A 24577-nucleotide genomic window follows, 5' to 3' on the forward strand; every position below is an offset into this window, starting at 1 on the left:
CTACAACAAATTTTTTTTTGATACAATTTTCTATAGAAATAAAATTTTGATGAAATTTTCTACAGAAATGAAATTTTGACAAAATTTTCTATAGAAATAAAATTTTAACAAAAGCTTCTATAGAAATAAAATATTTACACAATTTTCCATAGAAATAAAATTTTTACAAAATTTTCTATAGAAATAAAATTTGAAAAAATGTTCTATAGAAATAAAATTATAACAAAATTTTCTATAGGAAAAAAAAATTTGACAAAATTTTCTATAGAAATAAAATTTTGACAAAAGTTTCTATAGAAATAACATTTTTACAAAATATTCTATAGAAATAACATTTTTACCAAATATTCTAAATAAATAAAATTTTGACAAAATTTTCTGTAGGAAAAAAATTTGGACAAAATTTTCTCTAGAAAGAAATATTCACAAAAATTTTTTGTGAATATTTCTATAGAAAATTTCGTCAAAATTTTATTCTAAATAAATAAAATTTTCTATAGAAATAAAATATTGACAAAATTTTCTACAGAAATAAAATTTTCACAAAATTTTCTATATAACTAAAATATTGGCAACATTTTCTATGTAAATAAAATTTTGACAAAATTTTCTATAAAATAAAAGTAATAAAATTTACTATAGAAATAAAATTTTGACAAAATTTTCTATAGAAATAATATTTTGACAAAATTTTCTATGGAAATAAAATGTTGACAAAATTTTCTATAAAAATAAAATATTTACCAATTTTTCTACAAAAATTATTTTTTTGACACAATTTTCTATAGAAATAAAATTTTGATAACATTTTCTACCGAAATAAAGTTTCTAGAGAAATAAAATTTTAACAAAAGTTTCTATAGAAATAAAATTTTTACACAATTTTCCATAGAAATAAAATTTTTACAAAATTTTCTATAGAAATAAAATTTTGACAAAAATTTCTATAGGAAAAAAATTTTGACAAAATTTTCTATAAGAAAAAAATTTGGACAAAATTTTCTATAGAAATAAATATTCACAAAAATTTTTTATAGGAAAAAAAATTTGACAAAATTTTCTATAGAAATAAAATTTTGACAAAATTTTCTATAAAAATAAAATTTAAACAAAATTTTCTATAGAAATAAAATGTTGACAACAATTTGCAAAAAACAAAATTTTGACAAAATTCTCTATAGAAATAAATTCTTGACAAAATTCTCTATAGAAATATATTCTTGACAATATTTTCCATAGAAATGAAATTTTGACAAAATTTTCTACAGAAATAAAATTTTGACAAAATTTTCTACAGAAATAAAATTTTGACAAAATTTTCTATAAAAATAAAATTTTGACAAAATTTTCTATAAAATAATAGCAATAAAATTTTGACAAACTTTTCAATAGAAATAAAATGTTGACAAAATCGTCCATAGAAATAAATTATTGGCAAAATTTTTTCAGAAATTAATTTTTTTGCAAAATTTTGTCAAAATTATAATTCTATGGAAAATTTTGCAAACATTTTATTTCTATTGAAAATTTTGTCAAAATGTTATTACTATTATTTTGTCAAAATAAAAAATAAATTTCTGACAAAGTTTTCTATTGAAATAAAATTTTGGCAAAATTTTGCAAAAAATAAAATTTTGACAAAATTTTCTGTTGAACTAAAATTTTGAGAAAATTTTCTATAGAAAAAAAAAATTAACAAAATTTTGTATAAAAATAAAGTTTTGAAAAAAATTTCTATGGAAATAAAATTTTGAGAAAATTTTCTATAGAAATAAAAAATTGATAAAAATTTTTTCTGTAGAAGATTTTTTGTGAATATTTCAATAGAAAATTTTGACAAAATTTTCTATAGAAATAAAATGTTGACAGTATTTTGCAAAAAATAAAATTTTGACAAAATTCTCTATAGAAATAAATTCTTGACAAAATTTTCCATAGAAATGAAATTTTGACAAAATTTTCTATATAAATAAACTTTTGACAAAATTTTCTATAAAATAATAGTAATAAAATTTACTATAGAAATAAAATTTTGACAAAAATTTCTATAGAAATAAAATATTTACTAATTTTTCAACAAAAATTATTTTTTTGGCACAATTTTCTATAGAAAACAAATTTTTACAAAATTTTCAATAGAAATAAAATTTGAACAAAAGTTTCTATAGAAATAAAATTTTTACACAATTTTCCATAGAAATAAAATTTTTAAAAAATTTTCTATAGAAATAAAATTTGCCAAAACTTTAATTCCATGGAAAATTTTGTCAACATTTTATTTCTATTGAAAATTTTGTCAAAATTTTATGACTATTATTTTGTCAAAATAAAAAATAAATTACTGACAAAGTTTTCTATTGAAATAAAATTTTGGCAAAATTTTGCAAAAAATTAAATTTTGACAAAATTTTCTATTGAACTAAAATTTTGAGAAAATTTTCTATTGAACTAAAATTTTGAGAAAATTTTCTATAGAAATAAAATTTTGACAAAATTTTCAATAGAAATAAAATTTTGACAAAATTTTCTATAGAAATAAAAAATTGACAAAAATTGTTTCTGTAGAAGACTTTTTAGTTTGGTAGTTTTTTTTCACCAAATTTTGGTAGATTATATTTGGCTCGATTGGCAACCGTGTTCTTACCCCTCTACAGGTCGACTAATAAAGTCTAACTCTTGGTCATTTCCCAAATTATTAACTTCAGACGAAACCCACTGGGCACTGAAGCTGTCAACCCAGTGAATAGCATCGAATTTCATTGCATGGTGGCATTGATCAACTACCACACTTGAAATTTATAAATAAATAGATTCTTTTAATAATTCCAAAAATTCGATTTATGAAAACACAAACTTCTATTGGAAGTGGAAAAAGTTATAGACTACCCCAGGAATGGTAGTGGAACTTCTTCCAATTTCTATTTTGGCGCAAAGGAATCGTTGACGAAGTGTAGAAAAATTTAGATATAAAGGGATAGCTGTTTTGACAATTTACAGCTGTTTTGACAATTTAAAGTGACGTCTCTACTCAGTATTGTTTGGCAAATCAACATGAATTCAGTAATTGGTCCCTTAATTAATTAGACGAAAGATTCTCTTCAGTGATAAGGCGGCATGCAAAATTGCCGCATTTCAAACGAAGATCTGTTCAAGTATTACCAATGCATTCCGATAAATGTGCTGTTTGTACGAAACAATGGACTTATTGAAAGAACATTTCAACGACAAAATTATTTCGAGAAATGGACCGGTTAATTGGTATTCGCGTTCGTAAGATTTGACGCAACACGATTATTTTTTGTGAGGATACTTGAAGTCTTTGGTTTACGTGGATAAAACAGCAACGATTGACGCTTTGGTAACCAATATTCAAAGTGTCATTGGTGAAATACGCCCTCAACTACTTCAAAAGGTGGTGTAAAAATTGACCACCAGAATGACCTTTGTGCAAAATAGTCGTGGGGGCCATATGCCCGAAATTATATTTCAATGTTAAATGACAAGAAATTATCTACCAAATAATTTTTTTTTGCCATTTCATAATTTGATTTCAAATCAGCAAGCTCTTAAAAACACAGCTTTTACAATACCGATGCCCGAAATTATATTTCAATGTTGAATGGCAAAAAATTATCTACCAAATAATTTGTTTTTGCCATTTCATAATTTGATTTCAAATCAGCAAGCTCTTAAAAAACAGCTTTTACAATATCATAATTTTTGAACATATCAAACTATCTGAATTTATTTTGGATATATATTTCCGCAATCTATATTTGGTCAGGAAACTTTCTTAAAACTTCCTACCATTACAATTTCCCATTTCCGCTTCAACAATAATTGGGACATAAATTCTGTGATACATTTAAATAAATAATTGCAATGACAATACCAAATTAAGTTGTAAGTGAAATTGATTTCATTTTTCTTTTGGCTTTTCATTTCCTTTTTACACCTGTTGCCCCAATTTATTTGATAAAATTTCCCAGCTAGTAGTAGTCCTCTGTAGATTATTTTTATGTTCATCCATTTGTCTACAATGTTCTTGGACCATCACAATGATGATGATGATGTCCTTCTGAAAAATTTCCTTGTAATTCATTTACGTGATGTCCTTTTGTTTCAGGCTCGTGTTTATTTATTATCGGCTGGTTTCTCATTGGCTTTTGGTTCGATGTTTGCCAAGACGTATCGTGTCCATCGCATTTTCACTCGCACCGGCAGTGTCTTCAAGGATAAAATGCTACAGGATATTCAACTGATTTTATTGGTGTGCGGCCTGTTGCTGGTCGATGGTCTTGTTGTCACCCTCTGGGTTGTCACCGATCCCATGGAAAGGCATTTGCATAATTTAACATTGGAAATCAGCAACATCGATCGCAGTGTCGTCTATCAGCCTCAGGTAGGTATTTAAATAAACCAAAATGCGAAGCGAATGTCCGACACCCCTTGTCTCCATCATCATTGCTTACACTCTCATAACATCATCATCATGGTGTTCTCGGTTGTATTTATTTTATAGCAGACTATGTCAATGTTTGTCCAACCGTTGTATAAATTAGAGAAAGAAAATATTGGCTTATGTCGCTGCTGCATCTCCATGAAAGAGGGGGTCTTATGTTTGTAGATGGCTAAAAAGCAAAAAGGAATAAGGATGAATATTCTGTAATGTGGTATATATGATATGATTTTGTATTTGTAAAGAAATCTTACTTTGTTTTACCCGCAGTACTATATAAAATACAGCTACGTAATATAGGCTTTAGTCTCAATTGCATTTTATGTAATGCTTCGCTTATTTGTGTAAATGTATGTAAATATCACATTAACAATCACTATTTACCTTTCAGAGAGGGAGAACTGAGGGACACAATTTCACGCATGTATTAAGGAAAGTAGGATTTCCGTATTCATTCCGTCAATTTGTCAGATATTTGTTTAAATGTTGATGGTGTTGACATCAATTTCACCTTATTGACAAGTGGAAAATATTATTGTGATGCGAGAGTGGGAGAGAGAGAGGACTTCTATAAGAGCTAAATTATACAATGTCGCCACAATTCATATACAATATCAATAAGAGATATGCTTCAAATAGCATGGAAATAGGATTCTAGCTATGGAGATGGACTCAGTTATTCATGTTTAGTGAATTCGATCAGCTTAAATTTTCCCCTACTCCTTATCCAAAAATAAAATAGAGATTTAAACATATATTCTGTCAGATCCCACTAATAAAAGCGAGAGAGTTCAACACCACAATGGACCTAATAATTCAATTGTTCTGTAATAGAGAACAATCACATGCCCTAAAATCAGGGATGGAAGATGCAGTACTGTAGTAATTTTTTAAATACTTTTTCACCCTGGTCAGTACCGTAGAATGATTTATTACCTTTTGTGTAGACATTTGTCAGCCAATATCAGATTTATGGTACAATAGTTTTGACCAAATATTTTAATAATTTAAGAAAGTCTTTAACAATGTTATTTGCCAATAGTCTTTTACAAATTTGACAAAACAGACAAGTTCATACGGGAAGAAAATCTTGATCTTATAAAAGCCATAGTCAAAAACACGATTTTCTTGAATTTCAAGAATGTTTTAGTCGAGAAAAGCATGTGATACTTCGCTTCCACACAAACACTTTCTAGATAAAAAGTTATCGATCGTGTACAAAAATAATGCGAACCAATATAGTCATGGTCGAAACTTAAGAAATAATCTACCAACATTTGGAGAAAATTTTACCAAAAACTACCAAAAAATATTATTGTGCAAAAATTTATGTCTTCAGATAGTTTTGTCAAAATTTTATTTCTACAGAGAAAATTTGATCAATTTTTTTTCTTTGGAAAATGTTTTGTCAACATTTTACTTATATAGAAAATTTTTTCAAAATTGTATTCCTATAGACAATTTTGTCAAAATTTTATTTCTATAGTAATTTTTGACAAAATTTTATTTCAGCAGAAAATTTTGTCAAAATTTTATTTCTATAGAAAATTTTGTCAAAATTTTATTTCTATAGAAAATTTTGATTTTGTAAATGTCATAGTCAAAAGCACGATTTTCTTGAAATTCAAGAATTTTTTAGTGGAAAAAAGCATGTAATTCTATATTACGCTTCCACACGAACACTTTCTAGATAAAGAGTTATCGATCACGAACTACAATAATGCGAACCATTACAGTCACGGTCGAAACTTGAGACAAAAATAATCTACCAACATTTGGAGAAAATTTTACCAAAAACTACCAAAAAATATTATTGTGCAAAAATTTATGTCTTCAGAAAGTTTTGTTAAAATTTTATTTCTACAGAGAAAACTTAATCAAATTTTTTTCCTTTTGGAAATTTTATTTTATGTTTGTCAACATTTTACTTCTATAGAAAATTTTGTCAAAATGTTATTCCTATATTATAGAAAATTTTGTCAAAATTTTATTCTTATATTACAGAAAATTTTGTCAAAATTTTAATCCTATAAAAAATTTTGTCAAAATTTTATTTCTATATGAACTTTTGTCAAAATGTTATTTCTATAAAAAAAAATTTGGCAAAATTTTATTTCTATAGTAATTTTCGTCAAAATTTTATTTCTATAGTAATTTTCGTCAAAATTTTATTTCTGAAGAAAATTTTGTCAAAATTTTATTTCTATAGAAATATTTGTCAAAATGTTATTGCTATAAAAAATTTTGTCAAAATTTTTTGCTATAGAAAATTTTGTCAAAACTTTATTTCTATAGAAAATTTTGTCAAAATTTTATTTCTATACAAAATTGCGTCAACATTTTTTTCTATAGAACATTTTGTCAAAATTTTATTTCTATAGTAAATATTGTCAAAATTGTTTTTCTATAGAAAATTTTGTCAAAATTTTATTTCTATAGAAAATTTTGTCAAAATTTATTGCTAAGAAAATTTTGTCAAAATTTTATTTCTATAGAAAATTTTGTCAAAATTTATTGCTAAGAAAATGTTGTCAAAATTTTATTTCTATAGAAAATTTTGTCAAAATTTTATTGGTATATAAAATTTTGTCAAAACTTTATTTCTATAGAAAATTTTGTTATCATTTTATTTTTATACACAAATTTGTCAAAATTTTATTTCTATACAAAATTTCGTCGAAATATTATTTCTACAGAAAATTTTATCAAAATTTTATTTCTATAGAAAGTTTTGTCAAAATTTTATTTCTATAGAAAATTTTGTCAAAAATTTATTGCTAAGAAAATTTTGTCAAAATTTTATTTCTATAGAAAGTTTTGTCAAAATTTTATTTCTATAGAAAATTATTTATCATTTTATTTTTATACACAACTTTGTCAAAATTTTATTTCTATACAAGGTTAAGTTAGGTTATGTGGCAGCCCCATGTATCAGGCTCACTTAGACTATTCAGTCCATTGTGATACCACAGTGGTGAACTTCTCTCTTATCACTGAGTGCTGCCCTATTCCATGTTAAGCTCAATGACAAGGGACCTCCTTTTTATAGCCGAGCCCGAACGGCGTTCCACATTCCAGTGAAACCACTTAGAGAAGCTTTGAAACCCTCAGAAATGTAACCAGCATTACCGAGGTGGGATACTCCACCGCTGAAAAACTTTTTGGTGTTCGGTCGTAGCAGGAATCGAACCCACGACCTTGTGTATGCAAGGCGGGCATGCTAACCATTGCACCACGGTGGCTCCCATTTCGTCGAAATTTTATTTCTGTAGAAAATTTTGTCAAAATTTTATTTCTACAGAAAAATTTGTCAAAATTATATTTCTATAGAAAATTTTGTCAAAAATTTATTATTAAGAAAATTTTGTCAAAATTTTATTTCTATATGAAATTTTGTCAACATTTTATTTCTATATGAACTTTTGTCAAAATTTAATTTCTATAAAAAAATTGACAAAATTTTATTTCTATAGAAAATTTTGTCAAAATTTTATTTCTATAGAAAATTTTGTCAAAAATTTATTTCTAAGAAAATTTTGTCAAAATTTTATTTCTATAGAAAATTTTGTCAAAATTTTTTTGCTATAGAAAATTTTGTCAAAACTTTATTTCTATAGAAAATTTTGTCATAATTTTATTTTTGTACACAATTTTGTCATTTCTTTTATTTCTATACAAAATTTCGTCGAAATTTTATTTCTATAGAAAATTTTGTCAAAATTGTATTTCTATAGAAAACGTTGTCAAAATTTTATTTCTATAGAAAATTTTGTCAAAATTTTATTTCTATAAAAAATTTTGTATAAATTTTATTTTTATAGAGAATTTTGTCAACATTTTATTTCTATAGAAATTATTTTTCAAAATTTTGCCAAAAATTGATTTTTATTTATCTACAGGAAATTTATGAATTACCATGAATTCTACCCATCTACCAAACAGGAGAATTCTACCAACTGTTGCACCCGTGATTGCAATACTGCGGTAGGCTTTGTAAGCGGATATAAAACTAAAAAAAATTGAGGAATTGACAAACAAAATGTTCTTTACAATTCAGTCTAATGGGGATATGACCTTAATCTTCCTACAGAATTTTGTTGATATTTAGTGAAAAGTACTTTTTCGCTCAAAAAATACATTTTTTGTGCTTTATTAAAAATTATATTTTCCATCCCTGAGTCGGACAGAACTAACTAATAAAAGAGAGAGAGAGGGTTCAACAGGGTTCTTTGTAGAAAATGTTGTCAAAATTTTATTTCGGTAAAAAATTTTGTTCAAATTTTATTTCTGTTGAAAATTTTGTCAAAATTTTATTTCTATAGAAAATTTTGTCAACATTTTATTTCGGTAAAATATTTTTTCAAACTTTTATTTCGGTAGAAAATTTTTTCAAAATTTTATTTCTATAGAACATTTAGTAACAATTTTATTTCTATAGAAAATTTTGTCATCATTTTATTTTTATAGACAATTTTATCAAAATTTTATTTCTATAGAAAATTTTGTGAAAAAATTATTTCTATACAAAATTTCGTCACAATTTTATTTCTATAGAAAATTTTGTCAAAATTTTATTTCTATATGAAATTTTGTCAACATTTTATTTCTATATGAACTTTTGTCAAAATTTTATTTCTATAAAAAAAATTGGCAAAATTTTATTACTATAGAAAACTTTGTCAAAATTTTATTTCTATAGAAAATTTTGTCAAAATTTTATTTCTATAAAAAATTTTGTCTAAATTTTATTTCTATAGAAAATTTTGTCAACATTTTATTTCTATAGAAAATTTTTTCAAAATTTTGTCAAAAATTTATGTTTATTTATCTACAGGAAATTTATGAATTACCATGAATTCTACCCATCTACCAAACAGTAGAATTCTACCAACTGTGGCAACCGTGATTACAATACTGCGGAGAGAGGGTTCAACATGGTTCTTTGTAGAAAATTTTGTCAACATTTTATTTCGGTAAAAAATTTTGTTCAAATTTTATTTCAGTTGAAAATTTTGTCAAAATTTTATTTCTATACAAAATTTTGTCAACATTTTATTTCGGTAGAAATTGTTTTCAAAATTTTATTTCGGTAGAAAATTTTGTCAAAATTTTATTTCTATATAAAATTTTGTAAAAATTTTATTTCTATAGAAAATTTTGTCAAAATTTTATTTCTATAGAAAATTTTGTCAAAATTTTATTTCTATAGAAAATTTTGTCAAAATTTTATTTCATAAAAAATTTTGTCAAAATTTTATTTCTATAGAAAAGTTTGTCAAAATTTTATTTCGGTAGAAAATTTTATTTTATTAGAAAATTTTGTCAAAATTTTATTTCTATAGAAAATTTTGTCAAAATTTTATTTCTATAGAAAATTTTGTCAAAATATTATTTCATAGAAAATTTTGCAAAATTTTATTTCTATAGAAAATTGTGTCAAAATTTTATATCGGTAGAAAATTTTGTTAAAATTTTATATCGGTAGAAAATTTTGTCGAACTTTCGGTAGAAAACTTTATTTTGTTAGAAAATTTTTTCAAAATTTCATTTCTATAGAAAATTTGGCAAAATTTTATTTCTAAAAAAATTTTATCAAAATTTTATTTCTATAGAAAATTTTGTCAAAATTTTATTTCTATAGAAAATTTTGTCAAAATTTTATTTCTACAGAAAATTTTGTCAAAATTTTATTTCTATAGAAAATTTTGTCAAGACATTATTTCTATAGAAAATTTTGTCCAAATTTTATTTCTATAAAAAATGTTGTCAAAAATTTATTTTTATTTATTTTTTACATTTATTTAGATTTCGTTAAAATTCAGTGTAAAGGAGATCTGACAATAATCTTCCTATAGAATTTTTGTTGATATTTAGTGAAAAGTACTTTTTTGCTCAAAAAATACCTTTTTTGTACTTTCTTAAAAATTATATTTTCCATCCCTGATTCGGACAGAACTCGCTAATAAAAGAGAGAGTTAAACACCAGAATGGATTTGATAATTGAATTGTGTCTTCAATTGAGAAAAATCACATGCCTTAAAATAACATGGATCCAGAGAGCAAAAATTAGACTAAATAAAACTTTATGGTAGCTAAGCCATGTTAAATTTCATAAAGTCAATGCCATTTTTAACAACTTCATATTATCGATCCAAAAATTCCATCCATTACGATTAAAGTCAAATAAAATCTAACACCATTTGCACTTGCTATCAAACAAACTTCATACGATATGGAAAATTATTCTTCTTCTTGATCTTTCCTTTTCAATTTAAACATTTTTTTGTGCTATGCCTTAAAAACTTCTACACATTCAACATTACATCATTTCAACATTCAATTCATCTCCTTCAAATACCATAGAAAATTGACTTAAATGGGAGACTTGAGTACCCAGATCCAGTTGCCCTTTAAACTGACTTCCTTTTGCTATCGTTAAGGATCTTACTACAAACATTTTCGTACGAACTTTTCCAAAGTTCCAAGAATTTTGCATATGAATAAATGTGTTATGGTTATGACTTTTAAATGTTATTCAGTATGGAGTATAGCATGTCGAAAATCGCTTGTTAAACAAGTGAAGCACCTTCTTACATGACATTCAATGGCAAAACTTTAACAGCCCAGACATAATCTTTATTTCTCTGTTTTTTTTTTCTTTCTTTCATTTTTGTTTGTAAGCAGACTTTGGAATTTAATAATTTTTAAAGACTTGTTGAAAAGTTGAAACTTTGTATTATAAGTAAAAGGAAATTTTGGAAAATATCTACAACAGAGAAGAGGAGAAAGACTAAATGGAGATATTTTTGCTAAATAAATGTGAGGGTCAAAACAACGTTGATAGCAATAAAGAGCCATGTGGTAAATGTTTATAGCAGAATCTATTTGGAATTATAGTAAAAGATAAGAAATCTGATAGAATATTATTTAAAGTTATTTGGGAAGTTAAGATACGCAAAACTCAAATGTCAAAGAGAATTATATCTTAGATGTATCCTTACTTCAATTATCCGTCTCTTTGTCTCGGAATGAATATCAAAATGATTAAAGACAAAATCTTTGGAACTGGGAACATGTTTATATACCGTCCACCATACACTCAAAAAAAAGTGAACTCACTATTTCACTAAAGCCAATTTAACTATATTTTAGTTCATGAACTTATTATATTTGGTGAAAGTTTCATTTACTCTAATAATTTTTTGCGTACGTTAGTTAAATGAACTAAAAGACAGGAAAAAATTATACACAAGTTAAATTTTCTTTAAAAAGTGAAAAAAATTATTTATGTCTAATAATTTTTCTTGAATTTGTCGAAAAATATTTACTTATTTTTGTGATATCGGCGCGATGCCAGCGCTTGTAATACTATTTAGTTAAAAATTTCTAAAAATATTCAACATTTTCTAAAATTAATCAAAAGTTTTCTTCCTGGTGGGTTCACTGTTTTTTAAGTGTAGGATGGGGGGTATATTAACTTTGTCATTCCGTTTGTAACACATCGAAATATTGCTAAGACCCCATAAAGTATATATATATTCTGGGTCGTGGTGAAATTCTGAGTCGATCTGAGCATGTCCGTCTGTTGAAATCACGCTAACTTCCAAACGAAACAAGCTATCGACTTGAAACTTGGTACAAGTAGTTGTTATTGATGTAGGTCGGATGGTTTTGCAAATGGGCCATATCGGTCCACTTTTACGTATAGCCCCCATATAAACGGACCCCCAAATTTGGCTTGCGAATCCTCTAAGAGAAGCAAATTTCATCCGATCCGGCTGAAATTTGGTACATGATGTTAGTATGTTAGGTCTCTAACAACCATGCAAAAATTGGTCCATATCGGTCCATAATTATATATATCCCCCATATAAACCGATCACCAGATTTGAACTCCGGAGCCTCTTGGAAGACCAAAATTCATCTGATTCAGTTGAAATTTGGTACGTGATGTTAATATATGGCCTCAAACACCCATGCAAAAATTGGTCGATATCGGTCCATAATTATATATAGGTCCCATATAAACCCAAATTTGACCTCCGGAGCACCTTGGAAGAGCAAAATTCTTCCCATTCGCTTGAAATTTGGTACGTGATGTTAGTATATGGTATCCAACAACCATGCAGGAATTGGTTCCTATCAGTTCATAATTATATATAGCTCCCATATAAACCGATCCCCAGATTTGAGCTCCAGTGCCTTTTGGAGAAGCAAAATTCATCCGATCTGGTTGAAATTTGGTACGTGGTGGTAGTATATGATATTTAACAACCATGTGAGTTGAAATTTGTGGATGACAGTCTTTCGTAGAAGTTTCTACGCAATCCATGGTGGAGGGTACATAAGATTCGGCCTGGCCGAACTTACGGCCGTATATACTTGTTTTTGTTTTTTTTTTTTTCAATATAGGAGGTGGCATTCCAAAATGCTGCTATAGCTTCTGATTGATGGAATGTTGTCCGAATTTTTTGAATTTTTTCTTTTTACAGTTTGTAGAAATTTCTCCACTGCAATACCAGATGACGATACTTACCTTTTCCCAACTTTTTATACATCAGTGACGTGCTACTTCTACCATACTTATAACAAATCAAAGGCAGATTTTTGAGTTTTGGAATGTAACGCCTTGAACCTTAAGGTTTATGCACGCAGAGAAGGAACATGATCATCCCAAACATGTTTGTCTCAAAAATCTTTTTTTCTCGCCAAAAATATACAAAAAAAGATCATGAGAAAATAAGATGGTTGCGACAAACATGTTACATGTTCCCCATCCAAAAAAATAATTTTGCTCTTATTTAACATATTTATTTAAGGTCATCATATTCCTTTTCTGGGTGTGGTGTTACAAATACACTCAAAACGATGGACCCAAAGATTTTATTCTTCTCTTAAGGACTTTGATATTGATTCAGTGCCAAAGACACGGTTTCTTTGGTATACATATCCCACTTAATTTGGTATACATATCCCACTTAGTTTTATTCCATCTTTGCGATGTATTAACAAAGTTATACCCATACAAATAAATGTCAGTTTAAAAGTCAAATTATAGCAGATATCTTAAATGAAATTAAAAATGTTTTCTTAATTTAAGCAATTATATACAGAAGTAAGTTCGGCCGGGCCGAATCTTAAATACCCACCTCCATGAATCAAATATGACAGATATTCTTCCAAGCAGACCGGTTCAACCAGTACGCTTCTCGCAGATAAATTTAAAGATTCTACCTATGAAGACTAGATCAGATTCTGGATTTATTAGAACCAATTTTGTTTGAGTTTCAGAAAAATCACAAACATATCGTATAAATGATGAAATAACGCCTTGATTTGAAATCTTAAATCTGTAGATTTTTTCGCCATTGTTTAAATGATTACAAGGAGTTAAATCTGGAAATTTTACTTTCAGTTTTAAGTAATGTCCATAATCAGTGCGTCTGCTATACCCTGAAAGAAGAGTTTTCTTTTCTGAGGAACGAAATTTTTGGACAATCAAAGTTTTCTTTTGACACAAATTTTAGAGACAATCTGTGAATCGCTTATAAAAAATTCGGATTTATTTGCTCTAAACGAAAATACTTTATACGAAAGGGAAATTTCGTTTGTCTAAAATTTCATTCCGGAGGAAAATATTTTTTTCTTCGGGTGTACCCTCAAGAAGTTAAATCGGTCTATATCGATGCCTTACCAAACGGACCGGTAAAAATAAATGCGATACAGATTTTTGAGGGTCTAAAATTCCAGTCTATTTACATTTTTGTGCAAATCGGATAAAAACTACGATTTCTAGAAGCCCAAGGTGTTAAATCTGGAGTTCGGTCTATGTGGAGGCTGTACTAAAACATGGGTCGACACACACCATATTCGGCTGACATATTTGTGTAAACTTTTTTGTGTGTATGTAGATTTAATTTAATTTGAATCAAAAATGCCTGTGTATGTGTATTTCTATACCCTCCACTTAAAATTAAGATTAAGATTAAGATTAAGATTAAGATTAAGATTAAGATTAAGATTAAGATTAAGATTAAGATTAAGATTAAGATTAAGATTAAGATTAAGATTAAGATTAAGATTAAGATTAAGATTAAGATTAAGATTAAGATTAAGATTAAGATTAAGATTAAGATTAAGATTAAGATTAAGATTAAGATTAAGATTAAGATTAAGATTAAGATTAAGATTAAGATTAAGATTAAGATTAAGATTAAGATTAAGATTAAGATTAAGATTAAGATTAAGATTAAGATTAAGATTAAGATTAAGATTAAGATTAAGATTAAGATTAAGATTAAGATTAAGATTAAGATTAAGATTAAGATTAAGATTAAGATTAAGATTAAGATTAAGATTAAGATTAAGATTAAGATTAAGATTAAGATTAAGATTAAGATTAAGATTAAGATTAAGATTAAGATTGAGATTAAGATTAAGATTAAGATTAAGATTAAGATTAAGATTAAGATTAAGATTAAGATTAAGATTAAGATTAAGATTAAGATTAAGATTAAGATTAAGATTAAGATTAAGATTAAGATTAAGATTAAGATTAAGATTAAGATTAAGATTAAGATTAAGATTAAGATTAAGATTAAGATTAAGATTAAGATTAAGATTAAGATTAAGATTAAGATTAAGATTAAGATTAAGATTAAGATTAAGATTAAGATTAAGATTAAGATTAAGATTAAGATTAAGATTAAGATTAAGATTAAGATTAAGATTAAGATTAAGTATTAGAAATATTTTTTTAAAATAAATGTTTACCAAATTTTGAATTTAAAATCTAATAGTGATGAAAGTTTATATAAAAAATGTATCTATACTTATATATAAACAAGTATATACAGCAGTAAGTTCGGCCGGGCCGAATCTTAAATACCCACCACCATGAACCAAATATTAGGGTTTCCTTTGAAATTTCAGGAGGGCTTGAGGACTTGAGGACACTTCCCGAAGATAAATTTAAAGATTTCACCTATGAGGACTATATCAGATTCTGGATTTATAAGAACCATTTTTGTTTGAGTTTTAGAGGAATCATTAACATCTCTTGTAAGTGTGCAAGAAAATTATAAAATAACGTCTTGATTTGAAATCTTAAATCTGTAGAAGTAAAATCTGGAAATTTTACATTGAGTTTCAAGCAATTTTCATGATCAGTGCGCCTTCTACAACCTCAAGAAGTGAAATCGGTCTATATGGAGGCATTACCAAATGGACCGATAAAAACTTAATCCGATACACGTTTTTGTGAGCCTAAAATACCAGAATATTTAAAATTTCAGGCAAATCAGATTAAAACTACGGTTTCTAGAAACCCAAGGAGTTAAATCGGGAGATCGTTCTTATGGGGGCTATATTAATATATGGACCGATACTCACCGTTTTCAGCACACCTCTTTATGACCCGAAAATACTTCTAGATTTCCAATTTCAGCCAAATAGGATAAAAACTTCGGATTCTAGAAGCCCAAGAATTAAAATCGGGAGATCGGTCTATATGGGGGCTATACCAAAATATGGACCGATACTCACCATTTTTGGCACACCTCTTTATGGTCCTAAAATACCTCTAGATTTCCAACTTCAGACAAATTGGATAAAAACTACGGTTTCTATAAGCCCAAGACGCCAAATCGGGAGATCGTTTTATATGGGGACCATACCAAAACATGGACCGATACTCACAATTTTTGGCACACGTATTTGTGGTCCTACAATACTTCTAGATTTCCAATTTCAGGTAAATTGAATAGTCTGCTACTATACCGGATGTGATAAACTGGCTTTCGACCTGCTTAAACCAAAGAGCAGGATTGCTACGCCAAAATGGAGGAATCTTGACTGACACTCTTGCAATTTCTTGGTGTCCACCGTTCAAGGGATCCTCGATAGGGTTTATGGACTTATTACCTTGTTCTGGAGATGGAGGATTCACTCCCGGTATAAGGACGTATTGATATGTTTCTCGGTTACCTTGATTTGGCATGGTAATGGAAGTTCTTTGTGGGCTATGGAACATAATCTTTTCGTCCTTTAGCAATGGATGAGCGTTCTCTGGCTTGTCAGGGTCACCAATTGAAGTAAGTTTTGTTGTGAGAGAAATAAAACACAGGAATAAAAAAAGGAAATTATTTAATATTTTATTTCACAACCGTTTCTTCAAATAAAATTTTTCGAATGACCATAAACATTTTTTCTATATCTCAGAATAAAAAAATCAAAGGTAACTCAGTTTGAAAACATTATTTTTTAACAAGTAAAATTATTTTTAAGCAAAGTGAAAAAATCTGAGGTAACTTGATTTTAAAATTTAATTTTTTTAGCAAAAAAAGTTAATTTTAATCGAAGTGAAAATGTTAGAGTGGGGTTGCTCCTACAACCACCACAGGGGCTATACCAAAACATGGACCGATAGTCACCATTTTATGGTCATAAAATACCTCAAGATTTCAAATTTCAGGCAAATTGGATAAAAACTACGATTTCTATAAGCCCAAGACCCCAAATCGGGAGGTCGGTTTATATGGGGACTATATCAAAACCTGGACCGATATAGCCCATCTTCGAATTTGACCTGCCTGCAGACAAAAGACGAGTTTGTGCAAAATTTCAGCACGATTGCTTCATTATTGAAGACTGTAGCGTGAGTACAACAGACAGACGGAAATCGTTATATCGTCTTCGAATTTCTCCCTGATCAAGAATATATATATACTTTATACAGTCGGAAATCGATATTTCGATTTGTTACAAACGGAATGACAAACTTATAATACCCCCGTCACCATTCTATGGTGGTGGGTATAAAAATGGTGACAATAGTTTGTATACAGAAAAATGTGTCTGTTCTAAAACTGATGCTAAAATGAACTAATATTTATTGCAAAAATGTTTGTTTTAGTTTATTTTTTTTAAGAAATTTTGCCCAGACCAATCATTTGTGTTGCCAGAGTTGGAGTTGCCAGATGGAACCAAAATTTAACATGTGTTCATAACAGAGATGCTAGGCTAAGAAGTCTCCGAACTGCCCTCGTATGTCTAAAATTTTATGAACTAAATGACAATAAACTTTCAATGACATACAAATTAGTTCAATTCTAACTCAAACAGAAGAAGTTTTTCTTACACTTCTCAAAAATAGTAAGAATGAACTACAGCGTGGTTAAAATGGGAATGATTTGGCGCGTAAAATTTTTTTCTTTATTTTTGGTTCATTTTTTCTTTTCGAGAAAGATGCATTTCATAAATGGTAATTAAAAATACAAAAATGTCGGAAAATTTTTGTTAATTTAATGACTTTTAAAATTTGTAATACAATTTAGTTTAATTTTCGCACGAGATAGTTTATTTTTCCAATAATGTAGGTTTTTTTTTTGTATGAAGATAAAATTTCGTCTACACTAAAAAAAACGTTCTTAGTAATATATTTTCCTTCGGTGTAAATTTGTAGAAGAATATTATCTAAGACAGCAATTGATCACTAAAAGAAATGTTGTTGTTTTTGTTTTGTGAGGAAGGGGTGGGGCGGCAAATAAAACAATTAAAACATCCTTTTTCATCATAAAACTTATTTTCGTATTTTTTGATGAAGGCCACTTTACTAAGTTTCATACACAGATAATATCTTTATGCTTTAAGGGTTACTTTTCTCATGATTCCATTTTCTTTTTTCTTCCACATTTTTTTCTCTACATGGCTTTTCTTTATATGCTGGCTGGCTGCTTGCATTGTGGCTGACTTAGGTGGAAGTCTGTCGTTCACAACACACTCAGACATGGCTGGGTGCCCTCTATAGCTACAAAGGTCTATTGCTGGTGGTCGGCGTTTATATGGCCTGGGAAACACGACATGTGAAAATACCCGCCCTCAATGATTCCCAATACATTGGAGTCTCGGTCTATAGTGTCGTCATAACCAGTGGTATTGTTGTGGTCCTGGCAAATCTCATCTCAGAACGTGTAACATTGGCTTTCATAACGATAACAGCATTAATATTAACTTCAACAACGGCCACTTTGTGTTTGCTCTTTATACCCAAGTTGCACGATATATGGGCAAGAAGTAAGTTTTCCCACATTTCCTTGGGTTTCCTCAAAGGGTTTCTTTTTTTTGGAGGGGGTTTTTATCGAAAGTTGATGGGAAAAAACTAAAACTAAATTGAAACAAATAAAAACTACACTTGGAGAAAAAAACTTACCAACATTACTTTCATCTCTGGTAAATATTATTTAACTTCCAATTTGTAGGTTTTTGATTTTTTGGCCAAAATGTAATTTTTAATTTTGATTGCAGATTACTCAGAAGTAAAAGAATTTTTCAGGAAAAAACATATTTTTAAAAATACTGCTATGATGTGATAAATACAACAAACTAATTTCATAGAATTCGTTCAAAGTTTTAGGACGTAAGAAATTTTTTCTGGTTGTATCTTAAAAGATACAGCGCGTATTTAAGGGTTAACTCTTTTGATTTACTAAATTCAAAACACCAATGAAATATATAAAATTTCGAAAAAAAAGGAAAACAAATTTTCTCCTCCACACATTTTTTGCCAAGTGTAGTGGGAACTTCTACGATTAAAAGAAATTGAGTATAGTTTGTTTAACTTCTTGGAAAACAAATTTTCCCCTCCACATCTTTTTTGCCAAGTGTATGTAGTGTTAACTCCAACGACTAAAAGAAATTGAGTATAGTTTGTTTAACTTCTTCTCAATTTGTTGAAGTTGAATATAATTTTCATGTCTTTTCTTTGTTTTTCTTGTTTTTCTTCCCTTGGGCATTCGTTGCCTTTTTTTAATTTTTCTTGCCACAGATGATGTTATAGACCCAGTGATTCATAGTATGGGTCTTAAAATGGAATGCAATACTCGACGATTTGTTTTGGATGATCGTCGTGAATTACAATATCGGGTGGAAGTACAAAATCGGGTCTATAAAAAAGAAATAGCCAGTTTGGATGCAGAGATAAGAAAATTAGAACGTATGCTGGAATCGGGTACAGCATCAACGACAACATCGTCAACCACATCGATATTTCCAGGACTAAAGGTAAGAGAATGTCGAAGACATTAAAAATCGTAGGGTATGGTCACACTAGACAAATATTTGACCAAAATTAATGACAATTTTTTTTTTCTGCACTATCCTCTGCTGCTTCTATTCGGCACAGATGTGCTCTCAATTCTAGGAGCCCGTGCATTATTCTTACGGGCCTACTGACTATTCTTGATTAGTTTTCGATGCTTTTTCTTATCGGGGTCACCCCAGATCTTTCGACCATTGCACTGGTCCTTATGTATTTACCGCGCCCATAAATGCAACTCCAACTTAGCTTTGCGTTCTCTCAGTTCACTTCACTTCTAAAGAAAACATTATTTGAATATTTTCAGGCGTTAAAATTGTCCGCTTGATATACTAGAAGCCCATCAAAAAAGCATAGCCTTAAAAAGTAGTGAAAATGTTCTTACAGGACCATTTGCGAAATGTTTAGAAAATACTCCAATGGTGCACAGAAAAAAATATCACCAACATTTTTCCAATGAAAATTTTAATTGAGTTTTAAACAAGTATATATGGCCGTAAGTTCGGCCAGGCCGAATCTTATGTACCCTCCACCATGGATTGCGTAGAAACTTCTACTAAAGACTGTCATCCACAATCGAATTACTTGCGTTGCGGTAACACTTGCCGATGGCAAGGTATCTTAAAACTTCTTAACACCGTCTTCTAAATTGTAAGTTAGTCCATACGGGGTATATTAAAAAAAAACGTATTAAATACGTATATAATTCAGTTTGACAAAATTTTCTAAAGAAATTAAATTTTAACAAAATTTTCTATAAAATAAAATTTTGACAAAATTTTCTATAGAAATAAAGTTTTTACAAAATTGTCTATAGCAATAAAATGTTAACACAATTTTCTATAGAAATAACATTTTGACAACATTTTCTATAGAAGCAAATTTTTGCAAAAATGTTCTATAGAAAAAAATTGGAAAAAACTTCTATTGAAATAAAATTTTGACAAAAATTTGTATAGAAATGAAATTTTGACAAAATTTTCGATTGGAAGTTAATCCATACGGGGTATATATAAAAAAAGAGTATTAAATACGTATATAATTCAGTTTGACAAAATTTTCTATAGAAACTAAATTTTAACAAAATTTTCTATAAAATAAAATTTTGACAAAATTTACTGTAGAAACAAAATGTTGACAAATTGTTCTATACAAATGAAATTTTAACAAAATTTTCTATAGAAATAAAATTTCAACAAAATTTTCTATAGAAATAAAATTTCAACAAAATTTTCTATAGAAATAAAATTTCAACAAAATTTTCTATAGAAATAAAATTTCAACAAAATTTTCTATAGAAATAAAATTTTGACAAAATTTTTTATAGAAATAAAATGTTGACACAATTTTCTATAGAAGCAAATTTTTGCAAAAATGTTCTATAGAAAAAAATTGGAAAAAAACTTCTATTGAAAAAAAAAATTTGACAAAATTTTCTATAGAAATAAAATTTTGACAAAATTTTCTATAGAAATGAATTTTTGACAAAATTTTCGATTGGAATACAATTTTGACGAAATGTTCTACAGAAATAAAATTTTGTCAAAAAATTTTATAGAAATAAAATGTTGACAAAAATTTCTATAGAAATAAAATTTTGACAAAATTTTCTATAGAAGTAAACTTTTAACAATATTTTCTATAGAAATAAAATTGTGACAAAATTTTCTATAGAAATAAAATTTTGAAAAAATTTTCGATTGGAATAAAATTTTGAAAAAATTTTCTACAAAAATAAAATTTTGTCAAAAATAATCTACCAAAATTTTATTTCTATAGAAAATTTTCTCAAAATTTTATTTCTTTAGAAAATTTTGGTAGATTATTTTTGGCGATATGGACCAATTTTTGTGTGATTGGCGATCGGCTATATATAACTATAGACCGATATGGACCAATTCTTGCATGGCTGTTAGCGGCCATATACTAGTGCTATGTACCAAATTTCAACCGAATTGGATGAATTTTGCTCCTCCAAGAGGTTTGGAGGTCAAATCTGGGGATCGATTTATATGAGGGCTATATATAATTCTGGACCAATATTGACCAATTTTGGTATGGTTGTTAGCGACCATCTACTAACACCACGTACCAAATTTCAACCGGATCAGATGAATTTTGCTCCTCCAAGAGGCTCCGGAGGTCATATCTGGGGATCGGTTTATATGGGGGCTATATATAATTATAGACCGATATGGACTATTTTTTGCATAGTTGTTAGAGACCATATACTAACACCACGTATCAAATTTCCACCGGATCGGATGAAATTTGCTTCTCTTAGAGGCTCCCAAGCCAAATCGGGGGATCGGTTTATATGGGGGCTATATAAATTATGGACCGATGTGGACCAATTTTTGCATGGTTGTTAGAGAGCATATACTAACGCCACGTATCAAATTTCCACCGGATCGGATGAATTTTGGTCTTCCAAGAGGCTCCGGAGGTCAAGTCTGGTGATCGGTTTATATCGGGGCTATATATAATTATGGACCGATGTAGACCACTTTTTGCATGGTTGTTACAGACCATATACTAACACCATGTACCAAATTTCAGCCGGATCGGATGAAATTTGCCTCTCTTAGAGGCCTCGCAAGCCAAATTTGGGGGTCCATTTATATGGGGGCTATACGTAAAAGTGGACCGATATGGCACATTTGCAATACCATCCGACCTACATCAATAACAACTACTTGTGCCAAGTTTCAAGTAGATAGCTTGTTTCGTTCGGAAGTTAGCGTGATTTCAACAGACGGACGGACGCACATGCTCAGATCGACTCAGAATTTCACCACGACCCAGAATATATTTACTTTATGGGGTCTTAGAGCAATATTTCGATGTGTTACAAACGGAATGACAAAGTTAATATACCCCCATCCTATGGTGGAGGGTATAAAAATTAATAGGCTCAATTAATTTTTTTAACTGGAACAATTAATTGTTTAGTTGACTATCATTTCTGTGATTGGAGACAAAACATATTTTTTTGTGTGATTTTTTACACCCAGTATGAGTAAAAAGAAAATGCTGGATTGATTGTGGCACCGATTTTTTTTTATTTTTTAGCTTCTGTCAACTATTTGCCCAGTGTGACCATGCCCTAACTTAAATTTTGTTTCTTTCGTCAAAACTAAAAGTCCATAAAATTTTAAACATTTTCCGTTTTCTTTTGTTTTTTCTTCCTTAATTTCAGCCTGAAGTCACTGTGACCAGCGACACATCATCCCATCTCCACGCTCCTAGTCATAGTGGTAAATCTCGTACCCCTAGCATATCAGGTATTTTACCCAACCTATTGCTCTCAGTCCTGCCGCCTGTCATACCCAGAGCCAGTTGGCCTTCAGCTGAGTACATGCAAATACCGATGCGTAAATCGGTAACATTTGCCTCCCAACCCCATCTTGAGGATCGTACCATAGCTGGATCATGTCTACCGGCCCAAGATCTGCTCAATCTAAGATTGGCCCATCAAAATGCCACCGAAGCCAAAACTGGTCTCATCAATCGCATACGAGGCATATTCACTAGAGCTCAGTCCAGTAATAAGGGCTCCATTGCTAGTTTGGCAGATCAACGTGGTATTAAGGCGGCTCTAATGACCCATATGGGCTTGTTTTCACGTCTCATACCCTCCTCACAAACGGCCTCGTGTAATGCCATTTATGCAGATCGTAAAAAATCCGATATAGATTTAGTCCATACATCGAGTGATACACTTAAGCCCCTAAAACGTAAATCCATAGCGAAAAGTGGTACGCATTTAGATGTCACCTTTGCAGATCCTAATTTTCTACCCATACCCAGCATATCCGGGGAATCTATAGATATAGCCCATCATCATACACAACAGCCCCATCCGCATCTGCACTCGCATCCTCATCCGCCTCCGCGGACCTCATCCTTGTCCACCACACAATTATTTACTGTTCCCATTATAGAAGTAGAGAATCGTTATATCTTTGAGCCAGAGACTAAAGTCAACTTTCAATTACCCGCCAATCGTAGACCTTCAATAGCTCAAATTCAGCCTAGCCTAAGGGAGCGTGTGAAAGGTTCACCTCGTTTTCCCCATCGTGTTCTACCCATCACCAGTAGCCTGGGAGCCTTAGAGGAAACTGCTGATATAGGTCGCCCCAAGGCAATTGGTGGACGTATGAACCTCAAACGAGCCTCTATAGTGGGTAATTGGAAATCTATGGATGCTCCGTCCACAACCCGCCTATCATTGACAGACTCTAATGATGAAGTATGGAAACAGGATTGTATTACCGTGGAAATAAATCAGAAGGACAAAGAGGATATTATAACGGTGGAAATTACACATGTCAATGATGATTGAGTTTTTGGGAATTTTTCGTGTCCTAAAGATGTCTATTGTGGTGGTGCTGTGTGGGGGAGGGGGAGGGAGATTTTTTTATTTTTTATACCCACCACCATAGAATGGTGACGGGGGTATAATAAGTTTGTATTTCCGTTTGTAATACATCGAAATATCGATTTCCGACTATGTTATATAAAGTATATAAATTCTTGATCAGGGAGAAATTCTAAGACGATATAACCATGTCCGTCTGTCTGTCTGGCTCTCTGTCGGTCTGTTGTAATCACGCTACAGTCTTTAATAATGAAGCAATCGTGCTGAAATTTCTCTTGTCTCCAGGCAGGTCAAGTTCAAAGACGGGCTATATCGGTCCAGATTTTGATATAGTCTCCATATAAACCGACCTCCCGATTTGGGGTCTTGGGCTTATAAAAACCATAGATTTTATCCAATTCACCATAAATTGGAAATCTAGAGGTATTTTGGCACCATAAGGAGGTGTGTCAAAATGGTGAGTATCGGTCCATGTTTGGGTATAGCCCACATATAGACCGATCTCCCGATTTTACTTCTTGGGCTTCTAGCATCAGTAGGTTTTATCCAATTAGCCTGAAATTGGAAATCCAGAGATATTTTAGAACCATAAAGAGGTGTGTCAAAAATGGTGAGTATCGCTCCATGTTTTGGTATAGCCCCC

General features: G+C 29.3%; 1 protein-coding gene across 1 annotated transcript in view; it reads left to right on the forward strand.

The window, feature by feature from the left end:
- GABA-B-R3 (gamma-aminobutyric acid type B receptor subunit 3) overlaps positions 1 to 23898 on the forward strand; it is a 109408-nt gene extending 85510 nt beyond the window's left edge. Inside the window, exons 7-10 of the mRNA XM_075295077.1 lie at positions 4127 to 4402; positions 18214 to 18532; positions 19284 to 19519; positions 22753 to 23898. Of these exons, the coding sequence (XP_075151192.1) occupies positions 4127 to 4402; positions 18214 to 18532; positions 19284 to 19519; positions 22753 to 23898 (1977 nt within the window). The remainder of the gene's footprint in view (positions 1 to 4126; positions 4403 to 18213; positions 18533 to 19283; positions 19520 to 22752) is intronic.
- Positions 23899 to 24577: the final 679 nt, after the last annotated feature.

Source organism: Haematobia irritans, chromosome 2, assembly GCF_050003625.1.
Source record: "Haematobia irritans isolate KBUSLIRL chromosome 2, ASM5000362v1, whole genome shotgun sequence".
In the NCBI taxonomy this organism is placed as follows: Eukaryota; Metazoa; Arthropoda; class Insecta; order Diptera; family Muscidae; genus Haematobia; species Haematobia irritans.